The sequence below is a fragment of the Salvelinus namaycush genome, unplaced genomic scaffold, assembly GCF_016432855.1.
Source record: "Salvelinus namaycush isolate Seneca unplaced genomic scaffold, SaNama_1.0 Scaffold1225, whole genome shotgun sequence".
Taxonomy (NCBI): Eukaryota; Metazoa; Chordata; class Actinopteri; order Salmoniformes; family Salmonidae; genus Salvelinus; species Salvelinus namaycush.
In genome coordinates this window covers 49,125-72,500 of record NW_024057926.1, presented here as the reverse complement: position 1 = coordinate 72,500, position 23,376 = coordinate 49,125, and the positions used below count along the sequence as shown (strand labels likewise).

The following is a 23,376-nucleotide window of genomic DNA, read 5'->3' as shown; positions in this document are numbered from 1 at the left end:
ACTGTTTAAACAGAGAACCTAAAGGTACACTTTAGTTATGTGTCCTACATGACAGCGTTAGAAGTAGTATTTAGCCTACATATAGATTGTCACGTTTTAATTTCAAATTAAGAGATGATAGAGAAATAGTTTCTCAAAAATACATTCACAGGAAATGATTCATCAATAACAGAAAAACCTATCAACAAACGTCAATAGTATTACTGAATGTCATGAATAATCAGGTATAGATAACATCACAGAGAACCATTTACGGTATGTGCGTGCATATTCATTTGATGGGAATGATTCATGCGATGAAGCACCTTGTCACTTCTCACATCGACGTGGACGGTGATGAATAGGGCTTTTTAAAATCAACCCCCCTGTGCATTCCTGTGACCAGACCATGGTGACGGGATGACACATCATATTATGGTGTCCATGTAGTACAATATCACCGCTGGATAGAGCATGAGGTTACTCAGGTGAATAGTTGACTTGAGGGGTGAACTACAGTGTCTCATCTATGCTTTGAATTGCACACAGACAACACAGTTGATTGTCAGTATTCATTGTGAATACACCAGTCATAATGTTAGGGTTTCAGTGTGCAGTTTGTTAACTGACAGGATTATCACACAACACTACTGACCTGCCAGAGATTCACTGACAGGATTATCACACAACACTACTGACCTGTCAGAGATTCACTGACAGTTGTAGTCCAATGACTCTACAGTTTTTTTCATTGAATGATTTCACAGCAATAGTGAAATATGAATGGAAAGTTTAAAAGTTTCATCAGTAGACTTAATTTCCCAGACCCCCCTTGGCGCCAGAGTGATCTCCTTAAGCAGGAAGTGAAGGTTCATTTGAGGTCAGTTTCACCCAAAATACCCCTGGGAGAGCACACCATAGAAACAGAATGCATAGAACATGTAATGAAAAGGCATATCATGCTGTGCACTATGCAACTGTATACAGCAGTTTACAGTACAGTTTGTGAGACTGTCCTATCTAGACATCCATTTCTATGGCACATACATACACCTATTCGTTAGGTAGTGGTAAGGCTTCTGAGAATAGCTTGTCTTGTTCCAACGGCAGCAAGAGGAGAGACTATAAAGGCTGACATGTATCAGTAGGTATGTGTCTTACAGTGGGGCAGTTAAAATAGCGGTTTGATGTAATCACAGAGAATGTTGCCAGTGCTGCGATAGTACAATATTATGGGCCTACTGAGCCGTTCCTTATGTATCAGAGTAAAGATACCATGTATCTAAACCACCACCACAAAACTTCAGCTACTGCAGTTCTGTCACTGTCACGTGACAGGTGCCCATGTTAGTATTATTACAGCACCTGTTGACTGACAGTATTTCTCTCTGTGTGTGTGTGTGTGTGTGTGTGTGTGTGTGTGTGTGTGTGTGTGTGTGTGTGTGTGTGTGTGTGTGTGTGTGTGTGTGTGTGTGTGTGTGTGTGTGTGTGTGTGTGTGTGTGTGTGTGTGTGTGTGTGTGTGTGTGTGTGTGTGTGTGTGTGCGTGAAAGTAGGGCGGCAGGTAGCCTAGCAGTTAAGAGCGTTGGGCCAGTAACCCAAAGGTCGCTGGTTCAAATCCGTGAGTCGACTAGGTGAAAAATGTGCCCTTGAGCAAGGCACTTAACCCGAATTTCTCCTCTAAATTGCTCTAGAAAAGAGCGTCTGCTAAATGACTAAAATGTCATTCTGTGTGTTGTGCGACATTGACAATGCATCAGAGTAATATTAATAGTCTCACTGACAGTAAGTGTTGGGTTTAGCAGTCTGTGTTCAAGATGGTGTGAGCTAGGGGAAGTAGAAGGGGGAAGTGAGAGAGACATACAACACACCATGATACACTAGCATTACACCAGGCTACTGTATATTAACTACTACCCTCACTACATACCACTAACACTGTATATACACGACTACCCTCACTACATACCACTAACACTGTATATACACGACTACCCTCACTACATACCACTAACACTGTATATACACTACTACCCTCACTACATACCACTAACACAGTATATACACTACTACCCTCACTACATACCACTAACACTGTATATACACTACTACCCTCACTACATACCACTGACACTGTATATACACTACTACCCTCACTACATACCAATGCCACTGTATATACACTACTACCCTCACTACATACCACTAACACTGTATATACACTACTACCCTCACTACATACCACTAACACTGTATATACACTACTACCCTCACTACATACCACTAACACTGTATATACACTACTACCCTCACTACATACCACTAACACTGTATATACACTACTACCCTCACTACATACCACTAACACTGTATATACACTACTACCCTCACTACATACCACTAACACTGTATATACACTACTACCCTCACTACATACCACTAACACTGTATATACACTACTACCCTCACTACATACCAATAACACTGTATGTACACTACTACCCTCACTACATACCAATAACACTGTATATACACTACTACCCTCACTACATACCACTAACACTGTATATACACTACTACCCTCACTACATACCACTAACACTGTATATACACTACTACTCTCACTACATACCACTAACACTGTATATTAACTACTACCCTCACTACATACCACTAACACTGTATATACACTACTACCCTCACTACATACCACTAACACTGTATATACACTACTACCCTCACTACATACCACTAACACTGTATATACACTACTACCCTCACTACATACCACTAACACTGTATATACACTACTACCCTCACTACATACCACTAACACTGTATATAAACTACTACCCTCACTGCATACCACTAACACTGTATATACACTACTACCCTCACTACATACCACTGACACTGTATATACACTACTACCCTCACTACATACCACTAACACTGTATATACACTACTACCCTCACTACATACCACTAACACTGTATATACACTACTACCCTCACTACATACCACTAACACTGTATATACACTACTACCCTCACTACATACCAATAAGACTGTATATACACTACTACCCTCACTACATACCACTAACACTGTATATACACTACTACCCTCACTACATACCACTAACACTGTATATAAACTACTACCCTCACTGCATACCACTAACACTGTATATACACTACTACCCTCACTACATACCACTGACACTGTATATACACTACTACCCTCACTACATACCACTAACACTGTATATACACTACTACCCTCACTACATACCACTAACACTGTATATACACTACTACCCTCACTACATACCACTAACACTGTATATACACTACTACCCTCACTACATACCACTAACACTGTATATACACTACTACCCTCACTACATACCACTGACACTGTATATACACTACTACCCTCACTACATACCACTAACACTGTATATACACTACTACCCTCACTACATACCACTAACACTGTATATACACTACTACCCTCACTACATACCAATAAGACTGTATATACACTACTACCCTCACTACATACCACTAACACTGTATATACACTACTACCCTCACTACATACCAATAAGACTGTATATACACTACTACCCTCACTACATACCACTAACACTGTATATACACTACTACCCTCACTACATACCAATAACACTGTATATACACTACTACCCTCACTACATACCACTAACACTGTATATACACTACTACCCTCACTACATACCACTAACACTGTATATACACTACTACCCTCACTACATACCACTAACACTGTATATACACTACATACCACTAACACTGTATATACACTACTACCCTCACTACATACCACTAACACTGTATATACACTACTACCCTCACTACATACCACTAACACTGTATATACACTACTACCCTCACTACATACCACTAACACTGTATATACACTACTACCCTCACTACATACCAATAACACTGTATATACACTACTACCCTCACTACATACCAATAACACTGTATATACACTACTACCCTCACTACATACCACTAACACTGTATATACACTACTACCCTCACTACATACCACTAACACTGTATATACACTACTACCCTCACTACATACCACTAACACTGTATATACACTACTACCCTCACTACATACTGTATATACACTACTACCCTCACTACATACCACTAACACTGTATATACACTACTACCCTCACTACATACCACTAACACTGTATATACACTACTACCCTCACTACATACCACTAACACTGTATATACACTACTACCCTCACTACATACCACTAACACTGTATATACACTACTACCCTCACTACATACCACTAACACTGTATATACACTACTACCCTCACTACATACCACTAACATTGAATTGCTTCCTCATATCTGAGTTGTTTGGATTAAATTAAGATATTGAGAAAATCCGTCTATTTTAGAGGGATCCTTCCTGTGGTTAGATCTGAAGTGCATGTCATTGGTGAGGAACAGCCAATGGGCTTTTCTGTCTGACCACTGCTTCCCCTAGCAGACCCTGTGTTTGTAGAAAAAAAACTCCTGACTGTCACAAGTAATGTACTGCCCCTGCCTTCCTCTGTTCTGTGTTATCCAGCCTGGATATAGCTTGTTCAGACATCTGGGCCTCGATGGCCTCACCACTATTGGTTTTCGTTGGTTTGGTTTAACTGATTCAGACCTGGGTCTCCAGGCAAGTGGACTCTCTGGCCAATCAACAACATGAATCAATCATTGAACTACTGGGGAGAAAGGAAACCCAGCAGCTCTACAGACATTGAGGCCTGGTATTGAATAACCCTGTTGCTATTCAATACACTACATATCACTAATAGTGCCCTAGTCTTAAGGCACTGCATCTCAGTGCTAGAGGCATTACTACCGACCCTGGTGCGATTCCAGGCTGTATTACAACCGGCCATGATTGGGAGTCCCATAGGAAGGTGCACAATTGGTCCAGCGTTGTTAGGGTTTGGCCGGGGTAGGGCGTCATTGTAAATAACAATTTGTTCTTAACTGACTTGCCTAGTTAAATAAAATAAATAACATTTAAAAATCCATAGTAATTGTTGGTAAATGTGTTCAGTGTCTCACTACTACCCCCTATTGGTTGGTAAGTGGTCCTGCTCAGAGTATGTGAGCGGAGCGGTCGGAAATTCTGCTCATAGCTGTTGGAGCGGTGACTACTTGGACCAACCAAACCAAATGATTTGAATGAAAAGTATTTTAATAAACATGAAAAGGTGAATGTGAGGAGCGCTCATATTTTTAAATAGGCTACATGTCATATTAAACAGCATATAAACACTCTAGATAGGTCAGGAGCCAGACAGGGAACCTAAGAAGGAACGGAAATTCATTATTGAGGCTATATTATTTAATTATTTCAAGGCTATAGCCTACAAAGAAATACATTGTGAAGCATTTGCGAGCGCGACACACTAGGCTGGTAGGGAGTGAGTGACATTATTAAGTGCTCAACATTTAAACAACATTTCATTGTATTAAATCATTATAGTCTATAAATTGAGCATATAGGCTGTGACTAACTTACAAATTAAACAAAAAATGTCTTATTAAATCAAATCAAATGTTATTGGTCACATACACATGGTTAGCAGATGTTATTGCGAGTGTAGCGAAATGCTTGTGAAGCAGAGCCACTGGGGATGCTAAACACCCTGTTGGCCGCCCCAGGCTGGGCAGAGATGCAGAGGTTTTTTTTCTATAGGTAATCCAACAGGCTTTTAGGCAAAATAACCCAATCAAAACAGAAAGCTCCTTAAAAGTTGTAATATGCTGGGCCCATTGGGCCAAAATCAATTATGGACGATTGTATAGATAGTAGAACAAAAATTATGGAAACTTTAAAAAAAATGACTTTGCTACAATGGCACACTTAGTAATGTACCCACCTTTCTTTTAGCATGCGCACGTAGTAAGTACACCATCATGCTTTCAGGATATGTGTCTTTTCAGATTCCACAATGATTCTTTAGTTGTGGACATTACATCACCACACTCCCTCTCGTCTTTGTTGTGGACATTACATCACCACACTCCCTCTCGTCTTTGTTGTGGACATTACATCACCACACTCCCTCTCGTCTTTGTTGTGGACATTACATCACCACACTCCCTCTCGTCTTTGTTGTGGACATTACATCACCACACTCCTCTCGTCTTTTTTGTGGACATTACATCACCACACTCCCTCTCTTCTTTGTTGTGGACATTACATCACCACACTCCCTCTCGTCTTTGTTGTGGACATTACATCACCACACTCCCTCTCTTCTTTGTTGTGGACATTACATCACCACACTCCCTCTCGTCTTTGTTGTGGACATTACATCACCACACTCCCTCTCGTCTTTGTTGTGGACATTACATCACCACACTCCCTCTTCTTTGTTGTGGACATTACATCACCACACTCCCTCTTCTTTGTTGTGGACATTACATCACCACACTCCCTCTCATCTTTGTTGTGGACATTACATCACCACACTCCCTCTCGTCTTTGTTGTGGACATTACATCACCACACTCCCTCTCGTCTTTGTTGTGGACATTACATCACCACACTCCCTCTCGTCTTTGTTGTGGACATTACATCACCACACTCCCTCTCGTCTTTGTTGTGGACATTACATCACCACACTCCCTCTCGTCTTTGTTGTGGACATTACATCACCACACTCCCTCTCGTCTTTGTTGTGGACATTACATCACCACACTCCCTCTCTTCTTTGTTGTGGACATTACATCACCACACTCCCTCTCGTCTTTGTTGTGGACATTACATCACCACACTCCCTCTCTTCTTTGTTGTGGACATTACATCACCACACTCCCTCTCTTCTTTGTTGTGGACATTACATCACCACACTCCCTCTCGTCTTTGTTGTGGACATTACATCACCACACTCCCTCTCGTCTTTGTTGTGGACATTACATCACCACACTCCCTCTCTTCTTTGTTGTGGACATTACATCATCACACTCCCTCTCTTCTTTGTTGTGGACATTACATCTCCACACTCCCTCTTCTTTGTTGTGGACATTACATCACCACACTCCCTCTCGTCTTTGTTGTGGACATTACATCACCACACTCCCTCTTCTTTGTTGTGGACATTACATCACCACACTCCCTCTCGTCTTTGTTGTGGACATTACATCACCACACTCCCTCTCGTCTTTGTTGTGGACATTACATCACCACACTCCCTCTCGTCTTTGTTGTGGACATTACATCACCACACTCCCTCTCGTCTTTGTTGTGGACATTACATCACCACACTCCCTCTCGTCTTTGTTGTGGACATTACATCACCACACTCCCTCTCGTCTTTGTTGTGGACATTACATCACCACACTCCTCTCGTCTTTTTTGTGGACATTACATCACCACACTCCCTCTCTTCTTTGTTGTGGACATTACATCACCACACTCCCTCTCGTCTTTGTTGTGGACATTACATCACCACACTCCCTCTCGTCTTTGTTGTGGACATTACATCACCACACTCCCTCTTCTTTGTTGTGGACATTACATCACCACACTCCCTCTTCTTTGTTGTGGACATTACATCACCACACTCCCTCTCATCTTTGTTGTGGACATTACATCACCACACTCCCTCTCGTCTTTGTTGTGGACATTACATCACCACACTCCCTCTCGTCTTTGTTGTGGACATTACATCACCACACTCCCTCTCGTCTTTGTTGTGGACATTACATCACCACACTCCCTCTCGTCTTTGTTGTGGACATTACATCACCACACTCCCTCTCGTCTTTGTTGTGGACATTACATCACCACACTCCCTCTCGTCTTTGTTGTGGACATTACATCACCACACTCCCTCTCTTCTTTGTTGTGGACATTACATCACCACACTCCCTCTCGTCTTTGTTGTGGACATTACATCACCACACTCCCTCTCTTCTTTGTTGTGGACATTACATCACCACACTCCCTCTCTTCTTTGTTGTGGACATTACATCACCACACTCCCTCTCGTCTTTGTTGTGGACATTACATCACCACACTCCCTCTCGTCTTTGTTGTGGACATTACATCACCACACTCCCTCTCTTGCTTTTGGTCCTCATCTTTGTCACCTTGATTTTGCACCTGTTTGTTTGATCAGTTTCTTTATGAAAATATTTAGCAAACTCCATGACAGTAGCTAGAGCAAGGGACTATAGCAGCAGACAAATGCATGCCGGGCCGGACAGGCCCTGAGCTCCTGAAGTGAGCGCTACTGGAGCACTGTTGAAGCTAAATTGGAGCGGGCTAGAAGGCCAACACTCCAGCCTTTGGGAATCTCGCTCCAGGCTCCAGTTAAATTGGGCACGCTCAGCTCCCCTCCACTCACATACCCTGGTCCTGCTCCATAGCCCAGAGGCCAATACAAGGGAAGTCTTTGTAGTGCTATGCCATCACTCATAAACAGTACCAGTCAAAAGTTTGGACACCTACTCATTCAAGGGTTTTTCTTTATTTTTACTATTTTCTACATTGTAGAATAATAGTGAAGACATCAAACTTTTGACTGGTACTGTAACCTGTTACGGACATAGTAGCTTACTTAGTCTGTTGGTTGTATTTCTTAATTTGTGTTGTCGTTTCACAGTTTAGTTTTGTTATGACTTCAAAAAGTGAAACTGGATTTTGTCATCTTTGAGAATAAAAAAACAAGCATTTGTGTTACTCTGAGCACTCATCCTTTATACTGGAACCGAGAGAGAGAAAGAGAGGGGGGGAGAAGTGATAGAGAGAACTGGGAGGAAGGGAGAGAGCGAGAGAGAGGAATGTTTTTAATAATGCAGGTGGCAGATATAATTAGTTGTTCGTTGGGTGGATTTGCATGTTTTCATAAAAGGGAAGTTGGTGTGAGGGAGGGAGTGTGTCAGCAAAGACCAGTGTCTGTGTAGATATTGTGGCTTCTCACAAAATAAGCGGTAGTTAATACAGTAACTGCCAAATGAAACATCTGTTACTGTAACTTTCTTTAAAATAATTAACATAACATAATTCACTTTTTATTTTATTTACAGTGAATTGTGTACCCCTCACCGCCCCTCTGTCGCTCTCTATCTCTTTAAATCTTTCTACCAGCCCCAACCCACTCTCCCATTCCACCCCCTGTTCCTCCTCTCTCTTTCCCTCCCTCTCACCCTCACACCCCTCCACACTCTGTCTATGGGGACAGTCCCAGCCCTGACTGTCTGTACAGTAGAGAGGAGAGGAGAGGAAGGAGGAAGTGTTGTGGTGTAGTATAGCGGGGTGTGGTGTAATGATGACACTACAGTGAGTAACATCAGTATAGAGGTGTCTAGTAGGGTTCTGTTCCCACTCAAACCTCTGTAGGGCCTATTGTTAGACCAAACAAACATCTCTGTACATATAGGAAAGAATGAACGGAGGCTGCACAGCAAAACATATCACCGCATATACAAAAGCCAATAATGCGGTGTGACCTCATATTTCAACGCCCGTAGCATCAACCAAAAGCATTTGCACTTTCTATTTTTTCTATTGCTATGTGATTATCTGTATAATGCTTCAGCTGAACCTGAACATGCTGACTCCCATGTCATTAGTCATTCAACCTAATCATCTGCTCTCGCCGTCTCTCTCCTTTCTCCCCCCTCTGACTCTCTTTCTCTCTCTCTCTCTCTCTCTCTCTCTCTCTCTCTCTCTCTCTCTCTCTCTCCCTCTCTCTTTCTGTCTCTCTCTCTCTTTGTCTGTGTCTCTGTCTCTGTCTCTGTCTCTCTCTCTGTCTCTCTCTCTTTGTCTCTGTCTCTCCCTCCCTCTCTCTTTCTGTCTCTCTCTCTCTCTCGTTCTCTCCCTCTGTATTGCTCTGTCTCTCTCTCTCTCTCTCTCTGTCTCTCTCTTGCTCTCTCTCTCTCTCACTCTCTCTCTCTCTATGTCTCTCTCTCTCTCTCTCTCTCTCTCTCTCGGTTCTCTCCCTCTGTATTTCTCTGTCTCTCTCTTGCTCTCTCTCTCTCTCTCTCTCTCTCTTGGTTCTCACCCTCTGTATTTCTCTGTCTCTCTCTTGCTCTGTCTCTCGCTCTCTCTCTCTCTATGTCTCTCTCTCTCTCTCTCTCTCGGTTCTCTCCCTCTGTATTTCTCTGTCTCTCTCTTGCTCTCTTGCTCTCTCTCTCTCTCTCTCTCTCTCTCTCTCTCTCTCTCTCTCTCTCTCTCTCTCTCTCTCTCTCTCTCTCTCTATGTCTCTCTCTCTCTGTCTCTCTCTCGTTCTCATAGAAATCAGGATGTCAAAGCCAGTAGAGGTTGAGAACACAGGGGCTGACTCTCCAATGGAGAGCACAGGTATTTTTCTCTCTCTGTGTGTGTGTGTGTGTGTGTGTGTGTGTGTGTGTGTGTGTGTGTGTGTGTGTGTGTGTGTGTGTGTGTGTGTGTGTGTGTGTGTGTGTGTGTGTGTGTGTGTGTGTGTGTGTGTATACATGTGTGCGTGTGTGTTAGGGTTAGTGCGTGTTAGCGTGTGTGTACATACCTGCATGTGTTCGTGTGTGTGCATGTGTGTCTGCGTTTGTGCATGCACGCGTGTGTGTGTGAGTGATTAATTTATAATTGTTTCCTGTCCCCCCCACACAGATTCAGAGCGGAATGGTCCTGACTCAAATCATCAGGTTTGTGTCCGTTTGGTGCTTCACTTTCATTTCAGTACTGATATCACTGGTAATATACTGTGCACCCCTTGACTTTTTCCACATTTTGTTATGTTACAGCCTTATTCTAAAATTGCTAAAATTCGTTTTTTTCCCCCTCATCAATCTACACACAATACCCCATAATGACAAAGCAAAAACTGTTTTTTAGAAATGATTGCAAATGTATTAAAAATACATTAGTGAAATATCAGACCCTTTACTCAGTACTTTGTTGAAGCACCTTTGGCAGCGATTACAGCCTCAAGTCTTCTTGAGTATGACGCTCCAAGTTTGGCACACCTGTATTTGGGGAGTTTCTCCCATTCTTCTCTGCAGATCCTCTCAAGCTCTGTCAGGTTGGATGGGGAACATCGCTGCACAGCTATTTTCAGGTCTCTCCAGAGATGTTTGATCGGGTTCAAGTCCGGGCTCTGGCTGGGCCACTCAAGGACATTCAGAGGCTTGTCCCGAAGCCACTCCTGCGTTGTCTTGGCTGGGTGCTTAGGGTCGTTGTCCTGTTGGAAGGTGAACCTTCGCTCCAGTCTGAGGTCCTGAGCGCTCTGGAGCAGGTTTTCATCAAGGATCTCTCTGTACTTTGCTCCGTTCATCTTTCCCCCCGATCCGGACTAGTCTCCCAGTCCCTCCCACCGAAAAACATCCCCACAGCATGATGCTGCTGCCACCACCATGCTTCACCATAGAGATGGTGCCAGGTTTCCTCCAGACGTGACGCTTGGCATTCATGTTTCTCATGGTCTGAGAGTCTTTAGGTGTCTTTTCAGAGTCTATAGGTTTTGGCAAACTCCAAGGGGGCTGTCATGTGCCTTTTACTGAGGAGTGGCTGATTGGTGGAGTGCTGCAGAGATGGTTGTCCTTCTGGAAGGTTCTCCCATCTCCACAGAGGAACTCTGGAGCTCTGTCAGATTGTGTAGATTGATGAGGAAAAAAGTACATTTGATAGATTTTAAAATAAGGCTGTAATGTGGAAAAGGTCAAGGGGTCTGAATACTTTCCGAATGCACTGTACCTCTAGGAAACATAATAATTAGTTAGTCATTTTCAATGGTGACAATCATGATCTGAGTAACACACAGAGTAGGTCTGACAAGTAAAGATGACAAGTAGCCTAATACCAAGCCACAAGCATCAATACAGCAGTGTGTTTCCCACATCTGGTCCTGGAGACACCAAGGGATGCACATTTCTGTTTTTACCCAAAATACACCTGATTCCACTTGTCAAAGGCTGGATGATGAGTTACTGAGTGGAATGTTGTGTGTTGGGGTCCCCAGGACAGGATTGGGAAACACTGCAGTCGTGTATTCTTTTTTTATGATCATTTATGTTCATCTGTACTGATGGTTTTTGTCCTTTTAACAGCTTCAGCAGATGAAAATCAGTCCCTTTCACCTTTCTCCAACCCTCAGCAGCAACAAGGTGTGTGTGTGTGTGTGTGTGTGTGTGTGTGTGTGTGTGTGTGTGTGTGTGTGTGTGTGTGTGTGTGTGTGTGTGTGCGTGTGTGCGTGTGTGCGTGCACATGTGTGTTTTGTGTGGCCACACTATAGAGTATTTTGCCACATTTGCATACAGATTGACAGGTATGCAAAACAGTCAGACTAGCCAGTTTGGACATGCCCATTCCAGGAAGAAGGGATGACTGTCCCTCGTTTCTAAAGAAAAGAAAGGCACCTTCCTGTTTGGCATGCAGGTTACCACAGCAGACAGAGCAGAACAGTCAGCTTCGTTTAACTGTATCCCTCGTTCTCTCTCCTCCTCTCAGAATAAGATGGAAGAGTGTGGTGAGATGTCCCCGGGCCCTCCTCCCCACCACAGCCACGCCCCCTCACAGACGCCCCTCCCACACACACAGCTCATGCTGACCGGCTCCCAACTGGCAGGGGTAAGACAAGGAGGAAGAGGCTTAACAAACAAAACACATTGATGCACACTCACAAAAACACAGACACATGCTTATGGTCTGGCTTGAGTTCACTGCTTTTTCCTTCTTCTTTTTCTCTGCTCTTTCACATACCCTCCCTCCCTCCCTCCCTCCCTCCCTCCCTCCCTCCCTCCCATTCTTTCTTTCTCTATCCCTCTCTTGCTCTCTTTCTCTGTGTCTCTCTCTCGCTCGGTGTCTCTTTGTCAGTTGACAGCTCTCTTGCCAGCGCAGCAGCAGTTGTTACTGCAGCAGGCTCAGGCTCAGCTTCTAGCTGCAGCTGTGCAGCAGTCTGTTCAGCAGTCCAATGCAGCTCACGCAGCCCACGCAGCCCACGCAGCCCACGCAGCCGCCCAAGCCAATCAGCAAGCTCAGGCAGCCGCAGCAGCCAATCAACATGCCCAGCAGCAGCAGGCGGGACAGACAGGGCAGCAGGGCCAATCACAGCCCCAGGGACAGGGACAGAGCACACAGGAACAGACAGGTCAACCTGTCCCTGTCCCGCCCACTCATCCCCAGCTCACTCTCTCTCAGCCAATTCAGCTCACCACCCAGGTACTGACAACCAATCACAAGGCACATCCTGGCTGGGAAGAGGTGTGGAAGGGTCTTGATTCAGGAGACAGTCTGGGATCCTCCGTTTTTATTGATCTTTTTTTTAATCGCTTGTGTTGCTCTGCTGTTCTTTCAGTCTTTTCTCTTGGCCTCTATATGAAGGGGATGTTTTCATTTGTTCTCTGTACATTTGTGTTCTCTCCATATCTGATCCCTCTGTTCTCTCCATATCTGACCCCTCTGTTCTCTCCATCTCTGACCCCTCTGTTCTCTCCATCTCTGATCCCTCTGTTCTCTCCATCTCTGACCCCTCTGTTCTCTCCATATCTGACCCCTCTGTTCTCTCCATCTCTGATCCCTCTGTTCTCTCCATCTCTGACCCCTCTGTTCTCTCCATATCTGACCCCTCTGTTCTCTCCATATCTGACCCCTCTGTTCTCTCCATCTCTGACCCCTCTGTTCTCTCCATCTCTGACCCCTCTGTTCTCTCCATCTCTGACCCCTCTGTTCTCTCCATCTCTGACCCCTCTGTTCTCTCCATCTCTGACCCCTCTGTTCTCTCCATATCTGACCCCTCTGTTCACTCCATCTCTGACCCCTCTGTTCTCTCCATATCTGACCCCTCTGTTCTCTCCATATCTGACCCCTCTGTTCACTCCATCTCTGACCCCTCTGTTCTCTCCATATCTGACCCCTCTGTTCACTCCATCTCTGACCCCTCTGTTCTCTCCATCTCTGACCCCTCTGTTCTCTCCATATCTGACCCCTCTGTTCACTCCATCTCTGATCTCTGTTCTCTCCATCTCTGACCCCTCTGTTCTCTCCATCTCTGACCCCTCTGTTCTCTCCATCTCTGACCCCTCTGTTCTCTCCATCTCTGACCCCTCTGTTCTCTCCATATCTGACCCCTCTGTTCTCTCCATATCTGACCCCTCTGTTCACTCCATCTCTGACCCCTCTGTTCTCTCCATATCTGACCCCTCTGTTCTCTCCATATCTGACCCCTCTGTTCACTCCATCTCTGATCTCTGTTCTCTCCATCTCTGACCCCTCTGTTCTCTCCATCTCTGATCTCTGTTCTCTCCATCTCTGACCCCTCTGTTCTCTCCATCTCTGATCTCTGTTCTCTCCATATCTGACCCCTCTGTTCTCTCCATATCTGACCCCTCTGTTCACTCCATCTCTGACCCCTCTGTTCACTCCATCTCTGATCTCTGTTCTCTCCATCTCTGACCCCTCTGTTCTCTCCATCTCTGACCCCTCTGTTCTCTCCATCTCTGACCCCTCTGTTCTCTCCATATCTGACCCCTCTGTTCACTCCATCTCTGATCTCTGTTCTCTCCATCTCTGACCCCTCTGTTCTCTCCATCTCTGACCCCTCTGTTCTCTCCATCTCTGACCCCTCTGTTCTCTCCATCTCTGACCCCTCTGTTCTCTCCATATCTGACCCCTCTGTTCACTCCATCTCTGACCCCTCTGTTCACTCCATCTCTGACCCCTCTGTTCTCTCCATCTCTGATCTCTGTTCTCTCCATCTCTGACCCCTCTGTTCTCTCCATCTCTGACCCCTCTGTTCTCTCCATCTCTGATCTCTGTTCTCTCCATCTCTGACCCCTCTGTTCTCTCCATCTCTGACCCCTCTGTTCTCTCCATATCTGACCCCTCTGTTCTCTCCATATCTGACCCCTCTGTTCACTCCATCTCTGATCTCTGTTCTCTCCATCTCTGACCCCTCTGTTCTCTCCATCTCTGATCTCTGTTCTGTCCTCCTGTCTCCCTGCAGGACATCCAGCAGTTGTTGCAGCTGCAGCAGTTGGTTCTGGTGCCAGGACACCACCTGCAGTCTCCTCAGTTCCTCCTCCAACAGCACCAAGGGCAGCAAGGTGGGCTCCTCGCACTAGCCACCACCACTGGTTCTATTCTATTGGGACAGTGCCCTGAAGATGGGCTGTACATGTTCCAACTATCAACAAACAGATTTCATGTATTTATAAGTGCCAACTGTTGACAACCATTAACAGGTTCTTCAAATGTCTAATACTAGAATGCCTAGCATTGGATTCTCTGATCGACCATGGAGCTTTGTGGAATATTACATATGTTGTTTGTTCACATAACTGATCATAGGCCTACTGATTCCCGCACTTCTTCACTCCTCAGGACTGCTATCAACACCAAATCTGATTCAGCTACCTCAGCAAAACCAAGGGAGCCTCCTGTCCGCTCCCAGGCTGGGGCTCCAAGCACAGGTAGGCCCACTGAGGAAACACCCAGGCTTTGAAAGAGGCTACAGGCCCGGCTCTTTCCAACAAACATCTCTTCTCATCATTCTGTCATATCCAGTAAACGCCTCTCTTCTGCTATATAATTCTCGCTCTCTCTCGCTCTCCCACTCTCTTTTTCCTCCTCCTCCCCCTCTCCCCCTGTAGAGAGACAAGGCTATGGAGAGCAGTGGGGTCATGACCTCTGTGTCCTCTGTGACCTCTCACCCCGAGGAGCCCAGTGACCTTGAGGAACTGGAGGTGTTCGCCCGCACCTTCAAACAGAGACGCATCAAACTGGGCTTTACACAGGTACGCCTTTCTGTGTGTGTGTGTGTGTGTGTGTGTGTGTGTGTGTGTGTGTGTGTGTGTGTGCTAACTCTGTATTTTCCTCCTCCCTTGCTCTCTCAGGGTGACGTGGGAATGGCCATGGGGAAGCTATATGGGAATGATTTCAGCCAGACCACCATCTCTCGCTTCGAGGCCCTCAACCTGAGCTTTAAGAACATGTGCAAACTCAAACCACTACTGGAGAAGTGGCTCAATGATGCAGGTGAGAGGGGAGGGTGGGGAATGAGGGAGAGGACGGGAGGGTGGGAGAAGGGAGGGGCCAGGAGAAAGGAGAGGGAGGATGGGAGAGGAGGAGAGAGGAGGTGAAGGAATTGGTGAAGGAGAAAGGTGTATGACACTTTGAATCAATCAATAAATCAGTTGATTAATTAACCAATCCCCAAGTTGCATTAATCTTCAACTCTTTTTTATTGGTATTTCCTTTCACAGTTATAGTAAAACAATGGTTGAAATACAGTACATTGCACGTGGTTTTATACATTTAATATACCATGGAAACATGCTTTTTGAATGAGGTAGGAATGTATATGCCCATACAAAAATATAAAAGACTTAAGTAAGACATTCATAACAAAACATTAGAAACAACAAACATGGCTCGTCTTCAAAACGAATAGAACAATTATAATAATAAGACTAATAATAAGACTAATAAGGCTAATATTAAACACTCACAAAGGTAGATCAATTAAATACAAAGCTAGTGTCTCTACATAGGTAAAGAAAGGTTGCCACATTCTGTAGAATTTGTCAGAAGAAGGGTATATTTTATCTTCTCCAATTTACTAAAGTGTAAGAGATCTTTAATCCACACAAAATGAGACGGAGGAGAGGGCGACTTCCACAGAAGTCAAATCAACCTTCTTGCCAACAAAGGCTCTGAAGTCAGATGTGTGTTTTGGTAGTGTTATAGTATCAGGTATTACCCCAAATAATGATGTCATGGCAGTAGGAGCAAAAGGGACCTGTAATACTTTAGATATGGTATCAAAGATGGCAGACCAGTAGTTATGTAGGGAAGAGCAGGACCAAAACATACGTATTAATGAAGCAGGAGCTTGCCGACACCTGTCGCAAACAGGGTGGACATCAGGATAGATGTTAGAGAGCCTGAGTTTAGTCCAGTGAGTGTGGTGGAGGATTTTGCATTGGATCAAACCATGTTTGGCACAAATAGAAGAGGAGTGGACATGGTGCAGAATACCTTCCCATGTGTCATCAGTCAACTCTGTATACCGTGATGAAGACAGCTTGTCTGTGGACACGTTGGTTATTAGGTTATTACATTATTGCATCTGAGCTTCTAGAGTGTGCGGCTCACCTTTTCTTTTTCTGGTGTTCTACTCCTCTAGCCAGCACCTCGCCTAAACAGGTGTTCTACTCCTCTAGCCAGCACCTCGCCTAAACAGGTGTTCTACTCCTCTAGCCAGCACCTCACCTAAACAGGTGTTCTACTCCTCTAGCCAGCACCTCGCCTAAACAGGTGTTCTACTCCTCTAACCAGCACCTCACCTAAACAGGTGTTCTACTCCTCTAACCAGCACCTCACCTAAACAGGTGTTCTACTCCTCTAGCCAGCACCTCTCCTAAACAGGTGTTCTACTCCTCTAGCCAGCACCTCGCCTAAACAGGTGTTCTACTCCTCTAGCCAGCACCTCGCCTAAACAGGTGTGCGTTTCTTTCGCCTCCAGATTCATCAGTAAACTCATCACCTAGATCCTGTTCCCATAAAGTTTTAATAGCTGCGAATGAAGGATTGTGAAGAGAGGAAATTTGATCATAGCTATAAGAAATAATACCTTTTACTGTTGGGGATGGTGGGTTAAATGCATCAGGGGGAGGGTCACAGGAAGACTGGGGAATTGAGAGGTCATGTCATGGACAAAGCTGCGCACTTGTAGATATCTAAAGAAATGACTATTCGGAAGGTGGAATTTAGCTGAGAGTTGTTGGTACGATGCAAACGTGCCGTCAATAACGTTATTTCTGAGTAGAGGGGCCCTTGCAAACCAAAGTGACTTCTAAACTGGTTCCAGATCTTGAGACTGGTTTTTACTAAAAATGTTTTAGGTATAACTTGATGTAGCAGAATGAATAGGTGAATGTGGCAAAGCAGCCAGTGAGGATGGCATACATGAGGAAGATTCTATCTTCAACCATGCTGGAATGATATGTGGGGTATCTGCAAGGATCCAGTACTGAATTACACAGAAGTTCCAGACTTCCAGATGAAGTGGGAGATAATCCCATGTAGTTTGCGGAAAAATATTTGGAAATAAAAATAGGTATACATTGAAAGAGGTAGGAGAATTTAGGAAGGGTATTAATTTTAACCTAATTAATTAGACCAGCTAATGATAGGGGGAGTAGTGGCCATCGTTGAAAATGTTTCTCCACCAGAGTAAGGAGGAGTAAAATTAGCCTTAAAAAGGTTGTCAAATTTGTCCATGACATGTACCCCCAAGTATGTACATTTGTTGAGAACTACTCTGAATGAAAATGTGTGTAATTGGTATTTGCTAGCTGCCGCATTTAAATGGAAAAGCTTGCTCTTATTCAGATTTAACTTGTAACCAGAGACTAGGCCAAATGCATTAAGAACAGATAGCACAATGGGTAAGGATACATCGGGGTTTGAGATATAGAGAAGCAAGTCATCAGCATAAAGTGAAACCCTTTGTTTGATGTTGCCTCTGAACACTCTCGTTACATGTGGGTTGGATCTGAATGAATGTAACCTTGAGTTAATGAAGTTATATCTGTAGAATGAGGATACCAGTTTGTGTGATTTTAAATCATCCCACTAATCAATCTCTCTGTTTGACAGAGACCATGTCCACAGACAGTACTATGCCCAGCCCCAGCTCTCTGTCCTCTTCCTCGATGGGCTTCGAGGGCCTGCCGGGCCGACGCAGGAAGAAAAGAACCAGCATCGAGACTAACGTCCGCGTGGCCCTGGAGAGAGCCTTCATCACGGTGAGAGACATGACAAATTGTTGTGGAAATTCTACACATGGACAATCAGCGCATTGGAGAGGTTCCAACCAACTCAATGCACCAAGTACACATGTCAATCAGGAGCTCCACCCAGGGCAGCCCTGTTAGTTCTCTTATATACAAACAAATTATATTTGCATATTTTAGCTTATTCATCATTCATAATTAACGTTTGCTTCCTTCATGTGACCGACCAATACTGGTTCATGCATGTGACGGACCAATACCTCACGAGGCTTCTTCTCTCTAAGCTGAGACCTTGAAACTCAGATATCCCTTTCTCAAAACAAGGTTCTGGGGCATACTGCCAAATTGCAGATACTGATGCACATGGAGTAATAAGGGTGATTACTGTGTGTGTTTGGGAATAGTTCTAAGTGAATGTGGTAGTAGCATAGGTAGTAACGACAGAAGAATCGTTGATATGAAAGAAGAGAGTATTATTTCCGAAAATGAGGCTATTCTATATGTATAGAAAGATACATATGGTGCATAGGTAGTAACAACAAGAGAATCGTTGAAGATGCACATGGAGTCAAATCAAATTTAATCAAATCAAATGTATTTATATAGCCCTTCTTACATCAGCTGATATCTCAAAGTGCTGTACAGAAACCCAGCCTAAAACCCCAAACAGCAAGCAATGCAGGTGTAGAAGCACCTGAGTAACAAGGGAGTAATAAGGGAGATTACTGAGTGTGTTTGGGAATAGTACTAAGTGAATGTGGATTTGAAAGTTGTGTGACTGATTTGTTCAGTCACTTGCATGAACACAGAAATTGGTTATTAGAAAAGCACAAACATAAAAATGTCTATCACAATATCACTGACATAAGGCCTTCATAACAGTGTCATACAGGAGACATAAATCTTAAGCTGACATAACATCTACACGGCTTGTTTTGTAGTTTCTGCCCTCAGAAGAACACTATAACACCGTGATATCAGTGAGGTGATAAGTATCTATTAGTACTAATGTGTCCATCTCTGTCTTTCCCGTGTGTCAGCAGAACCAGAAGCCTACCTCAGAGGAGATCCTGTGTATCGCGGACCAGCTCAGCATGGAGAAGGAGGTGATCCGCGTGTGGTTCTGCAACCGCCGCCAGAAAGAGAAGCGTATCAACCCCAACAGTGCCACCCCTCCCTTGCCCAGCCAGCTCCCCCAAGCCCCACCGACACACAAACCCCCCTGCTACAGCCCACACATGGTATGGCCTGACCCGCATGATCCCCCTCTCCCAACCTTAGCCATCACAATTCTCCCCCCTATATGAATGGTGTGTCCCGCATGTCATAGTGGATGTTCTTCTGCACCCCCTGTTCCAGTGTGCAGATGGTACTACCCAACCTGCATTGCTTTAGTGCTTTGCTATTACACATTAATAATCCTATCCCATTTATCCTTTTTCTATTGGATACAGCTAAGTATAGATACTCTTTTAAATATACACTCTCCCCCTCTTTTTCTCTTTGTCTTTCTCGCCCGTCTCTCTATCAGATGTCCAGTCAGCTGTCCAGTCAGCTGTCCCAGGCAGTGACCAGCCTCAGTACCACATTGACCACCATGTCATCGTTCTCCCCTCTGACCCCCAGTGGTCCCACCCACTCATCTCTCAGCTCCGCCTCCTCTCCAGTGACTCCTCCTCCTCCTTGCAGTACAGCCAGCCCAGCCCCTCCCAGCCACAGCACACTGAGTCTCAACACAGGGTGAGTATGCACCTGCATACAAAGTGTACACTTTTGGAAACTGTGCTTCACCATTGGTTCAGTATTCGGTTCACCTGCAGTTTGCAGCAAATGTTTATCACACCCACACATGATTGACACACACTGATCCGCGACACTGCTACTTCTGTGCAGCAGTACTTTCTAACCTGTGTGTGTGACTGTGTGTTTTGTGTCCACAGCTTATGGCGTTTGGGTAAAAAGAATGGTGACGTGTCTAACTACATCACCGATTTTGCTGCAAACTTGAGGTGAAGACAACAGAGACACACATACCTATACTGTACACCCACACACACACACACACACACACACACACACACACACACACACACACACACACACACACACACACACACACACACACACACACACACACACACACACACACACACACACACACACACACACACACACACACACACACTCTCTCTCTCTTACAGGAATATGATCGTCCGCACACCAACACAAGGTTCACAAGCAAGCATTTGGATTTGTAGCTCATAAAAACAAGATATGAATCAAGATGGTGTGTGTGTGTGTGTATCTGACCTGTGGGTTTCTCCTGCAGTGTGTCTGTGTTCAGGTCCCTGAGTCTGTCCTCTGTCTGTTCTGCTGCTAAACCTGCTTCTCTCTCTCAGTTTCTCCTCTGTATGTAAATGGATTTCCTCCTGTGTGTGTGTGTGTATGTGTGTGTGTATGTAACACAGGAACACTGTGATGGGAGTAAACACAGGGAACCAGGCTCTGAACCAAGCTCTCCTCAGCAACAACCCGCTGGCTACTATACAAGGTGTGTTAGAGGGAGAGAGAGGTGTAGGGAAGGAGGGAGAGAGAGAAAGCGGGAGAGGGAGGGAGAGTAATTTGAGGTACAAAGTGATAATAAAGGTAAGAAATGATAATGAATGCTAGACAGAAAGAATGACAGAGATGGTGAGAGGGACAGTTAGAGCTGATGAGATGAATGATAGATCATCTGATGGAAGAAACTGGAGAACTGGTGAGCAGGGCTATGACAGGGATGTCCCATCACTCCAACATGTTCATCCCCATCTCTGTGTGTGTGTGTGTGTGTGTGTGTGTGTGTCTTTAGTCTGTCTTTCATTCTTTTTCTCTCATTCATCCACTTCTTCATTTAATCTCTATAGTAAAGTCTATAGTAAATGTAGTTATTTCACAGTAGGTATATTGACGTTAACTCTCATCTCTCTCCCTCTCTTCTCAGCCCTAGCAGCCAGTGGTGGCCAGCTGCCCCTTTCCAGTCTTGAGGGGGGCAGTAAGGTGTTGCTGGGTGGTGCAGAGGGGCAGGGAGGGGGTCTCCAGTCCTCCTTCTTCCTCAACCACCCCGCTTTCCTCCACATGGGCCAGAATCCTGGTGCTGGATTGGTCAGCGCTGCCGTAGCCAAAGCATCCCAGCCCTCCCCTTTCCCCTTCACCAGTAGCATAAGCCCCACCCCCTGCTCCCCCTCCCCTTGCTCCAGCCCCGCCTCTTCCTGCGACTTCAATGAATTGGCACACAGCCCATCCTCGTTGGGAGGGGCTAAGATTGAGTGACACAGCCAAGCGCCAATCAGAGAGGAGGAGGAGGAGAAAGGAGGAAACGACAACCTCGCCTTTCAACCAAAGCTATCTCTTTTCTCACTCTCGCCCTACACTCTCTCTCTCCCCCCCCGTCTTTCGATGCCAAAAATACACAGAATGAAAGAGAGGAGAGGGGGAGAGTCAGAAGTGAAAAGGGGGAGAAGGGGGGAAAGTGGAAGATTGAAACCAAAAATCTTTATCTATCCAAAGTGATGGAGGAGGCATCGTGGGACTGTTTAGTCAATACTGAGCGATATCGCACCTCTCCTTTCTGTCTCTCTTTCTTTCCCGGGAAAATAAACCAATGACAAACAGGAGTAGAGATGTGTGTCGAATCGTGTGAACCAAAAATGACAAAAATAAACATTACTGTATGTTTTTAGGGAATGGTGGCAAGGACAGAAAAAAGAAGTGGATGATTTTCTTTGAAAAGCTGCAGGTCTGAAAGAGGAGGAGATGGGAGGAGGATTTTAAACCAAAAATGTACCTGAGGAGGAGAAGAGGAACACACGATGACAAAAAACAACAACCATACCAAAATCCCAGAAACCAAAAATACGGAAGGAAAAGCTTTATCCAAACTTGTACATACTGATCCTATCCAGGACCAGCACTCTGCTACACACACACACACACACACGATATCCACAGCGATCACATTCATCCATCCATCCAATCAGTCATCCACCCATCATGTCTATCATAGTCTGTCACTCACTTTCACAGCAATGATGTTGTTTCTGTGGGATATTTTAGATTGTTGTAAATGGTTGATACTGAACGAGCCAAGCTTACAGGTGTGTCTCTGTTTTCCTACCTCTGCTTCTTTGGGTATCCTATTTCCCCCTTGATCTCCAATAGTTTACTGATAGCGTTGGAGTCTGTCATCATCCTCTTGTGCCATTTACTTCATGTTGTCAGAGATAATAATAAGAGACAAGAGATCAGGCTTAGTGTAGCAGTTTCCAGCCTTGATAAAAACCTCTCTCTCTCGCCGTAATTACTCAACAAAATGACTCACTTGATGAAATAATATTAGACTTAGACTCAATGTAGTCCTTGTGAATGGCCAATCCACCATGATGACAGTATGAAATTGAGCATGATTGGAGATTGAAACTAGTAACATTGAGGCAAGAAAGAGGTAAATTAATAAAAATGTTAGTTTAGTCATGGACAGGTCTGTCTGATCTTGTCAATCAGCCATCTGTCTCGACGGCAGTAGAGAAACAGAGATCAAAACCTGT

General features: G+C 44.7%; 1 protein-coding gene across 1 annotated transcript in view; it reads left to right on the top strand.

Moving 5' to 3' along the window:
• The window catches only part of LOC120036165 (POU domain, class 2, transcription factor 2-like), a 22,582-nt gene extending 480 nt beyond the window's left edge, over positions 1-22,102 (top strand). The window contains exons 2-15 of the mRNA XM_038982639.1: positions 10,317-10,382; positions 10,668-10,702; positions 12,104-12,160; positions 12,504-12,623; positions 14,998-15,097; positions 15,375-15,463; positions 15,644-15,787; positions 15,887-16,028; positions 18,654-18,802; positions 19,834-20,031; positions 20,322-20,530; positions 20,731-20,799; positions 21,259-21,341; positions 21,774-22,102. Of these exons, the coding sequence (XP_038838567.1) occupies positions 10,317-10,382; positions 10,668-10,702; positions 12,104-12,160; positions 12,504-12,623; positions 14,998-15,097; positions 15,375-15,463; positions 15,644-15,787; positions 15,887-16,028; positions 18,654-18,802; positions 19,834-20,031; positions 20,322-20,530; positions 20,731-20,799; positions 21,259-21,341; positions 21,774-22,102 (1,790 nt within the window). The remainder of the gene's footprint in view (positions 1-10,316; positions 10,383-10,667; positions 10,703-12,103; positions 12,161-12,503; positions 12,624-14,997; positions 15,098-15,374; positions 15,464-15,643; positions 15,788-15,886; positions 16,029-18,653; positions 18,803-19,833; positions 20,032-20,321; positions 20,531-20,730; positions 20,800-21,258; positions 21,342-21,773) is intronic.
• Positions 22,103-23,376: the final 1,274 nt, after the last annotated feature.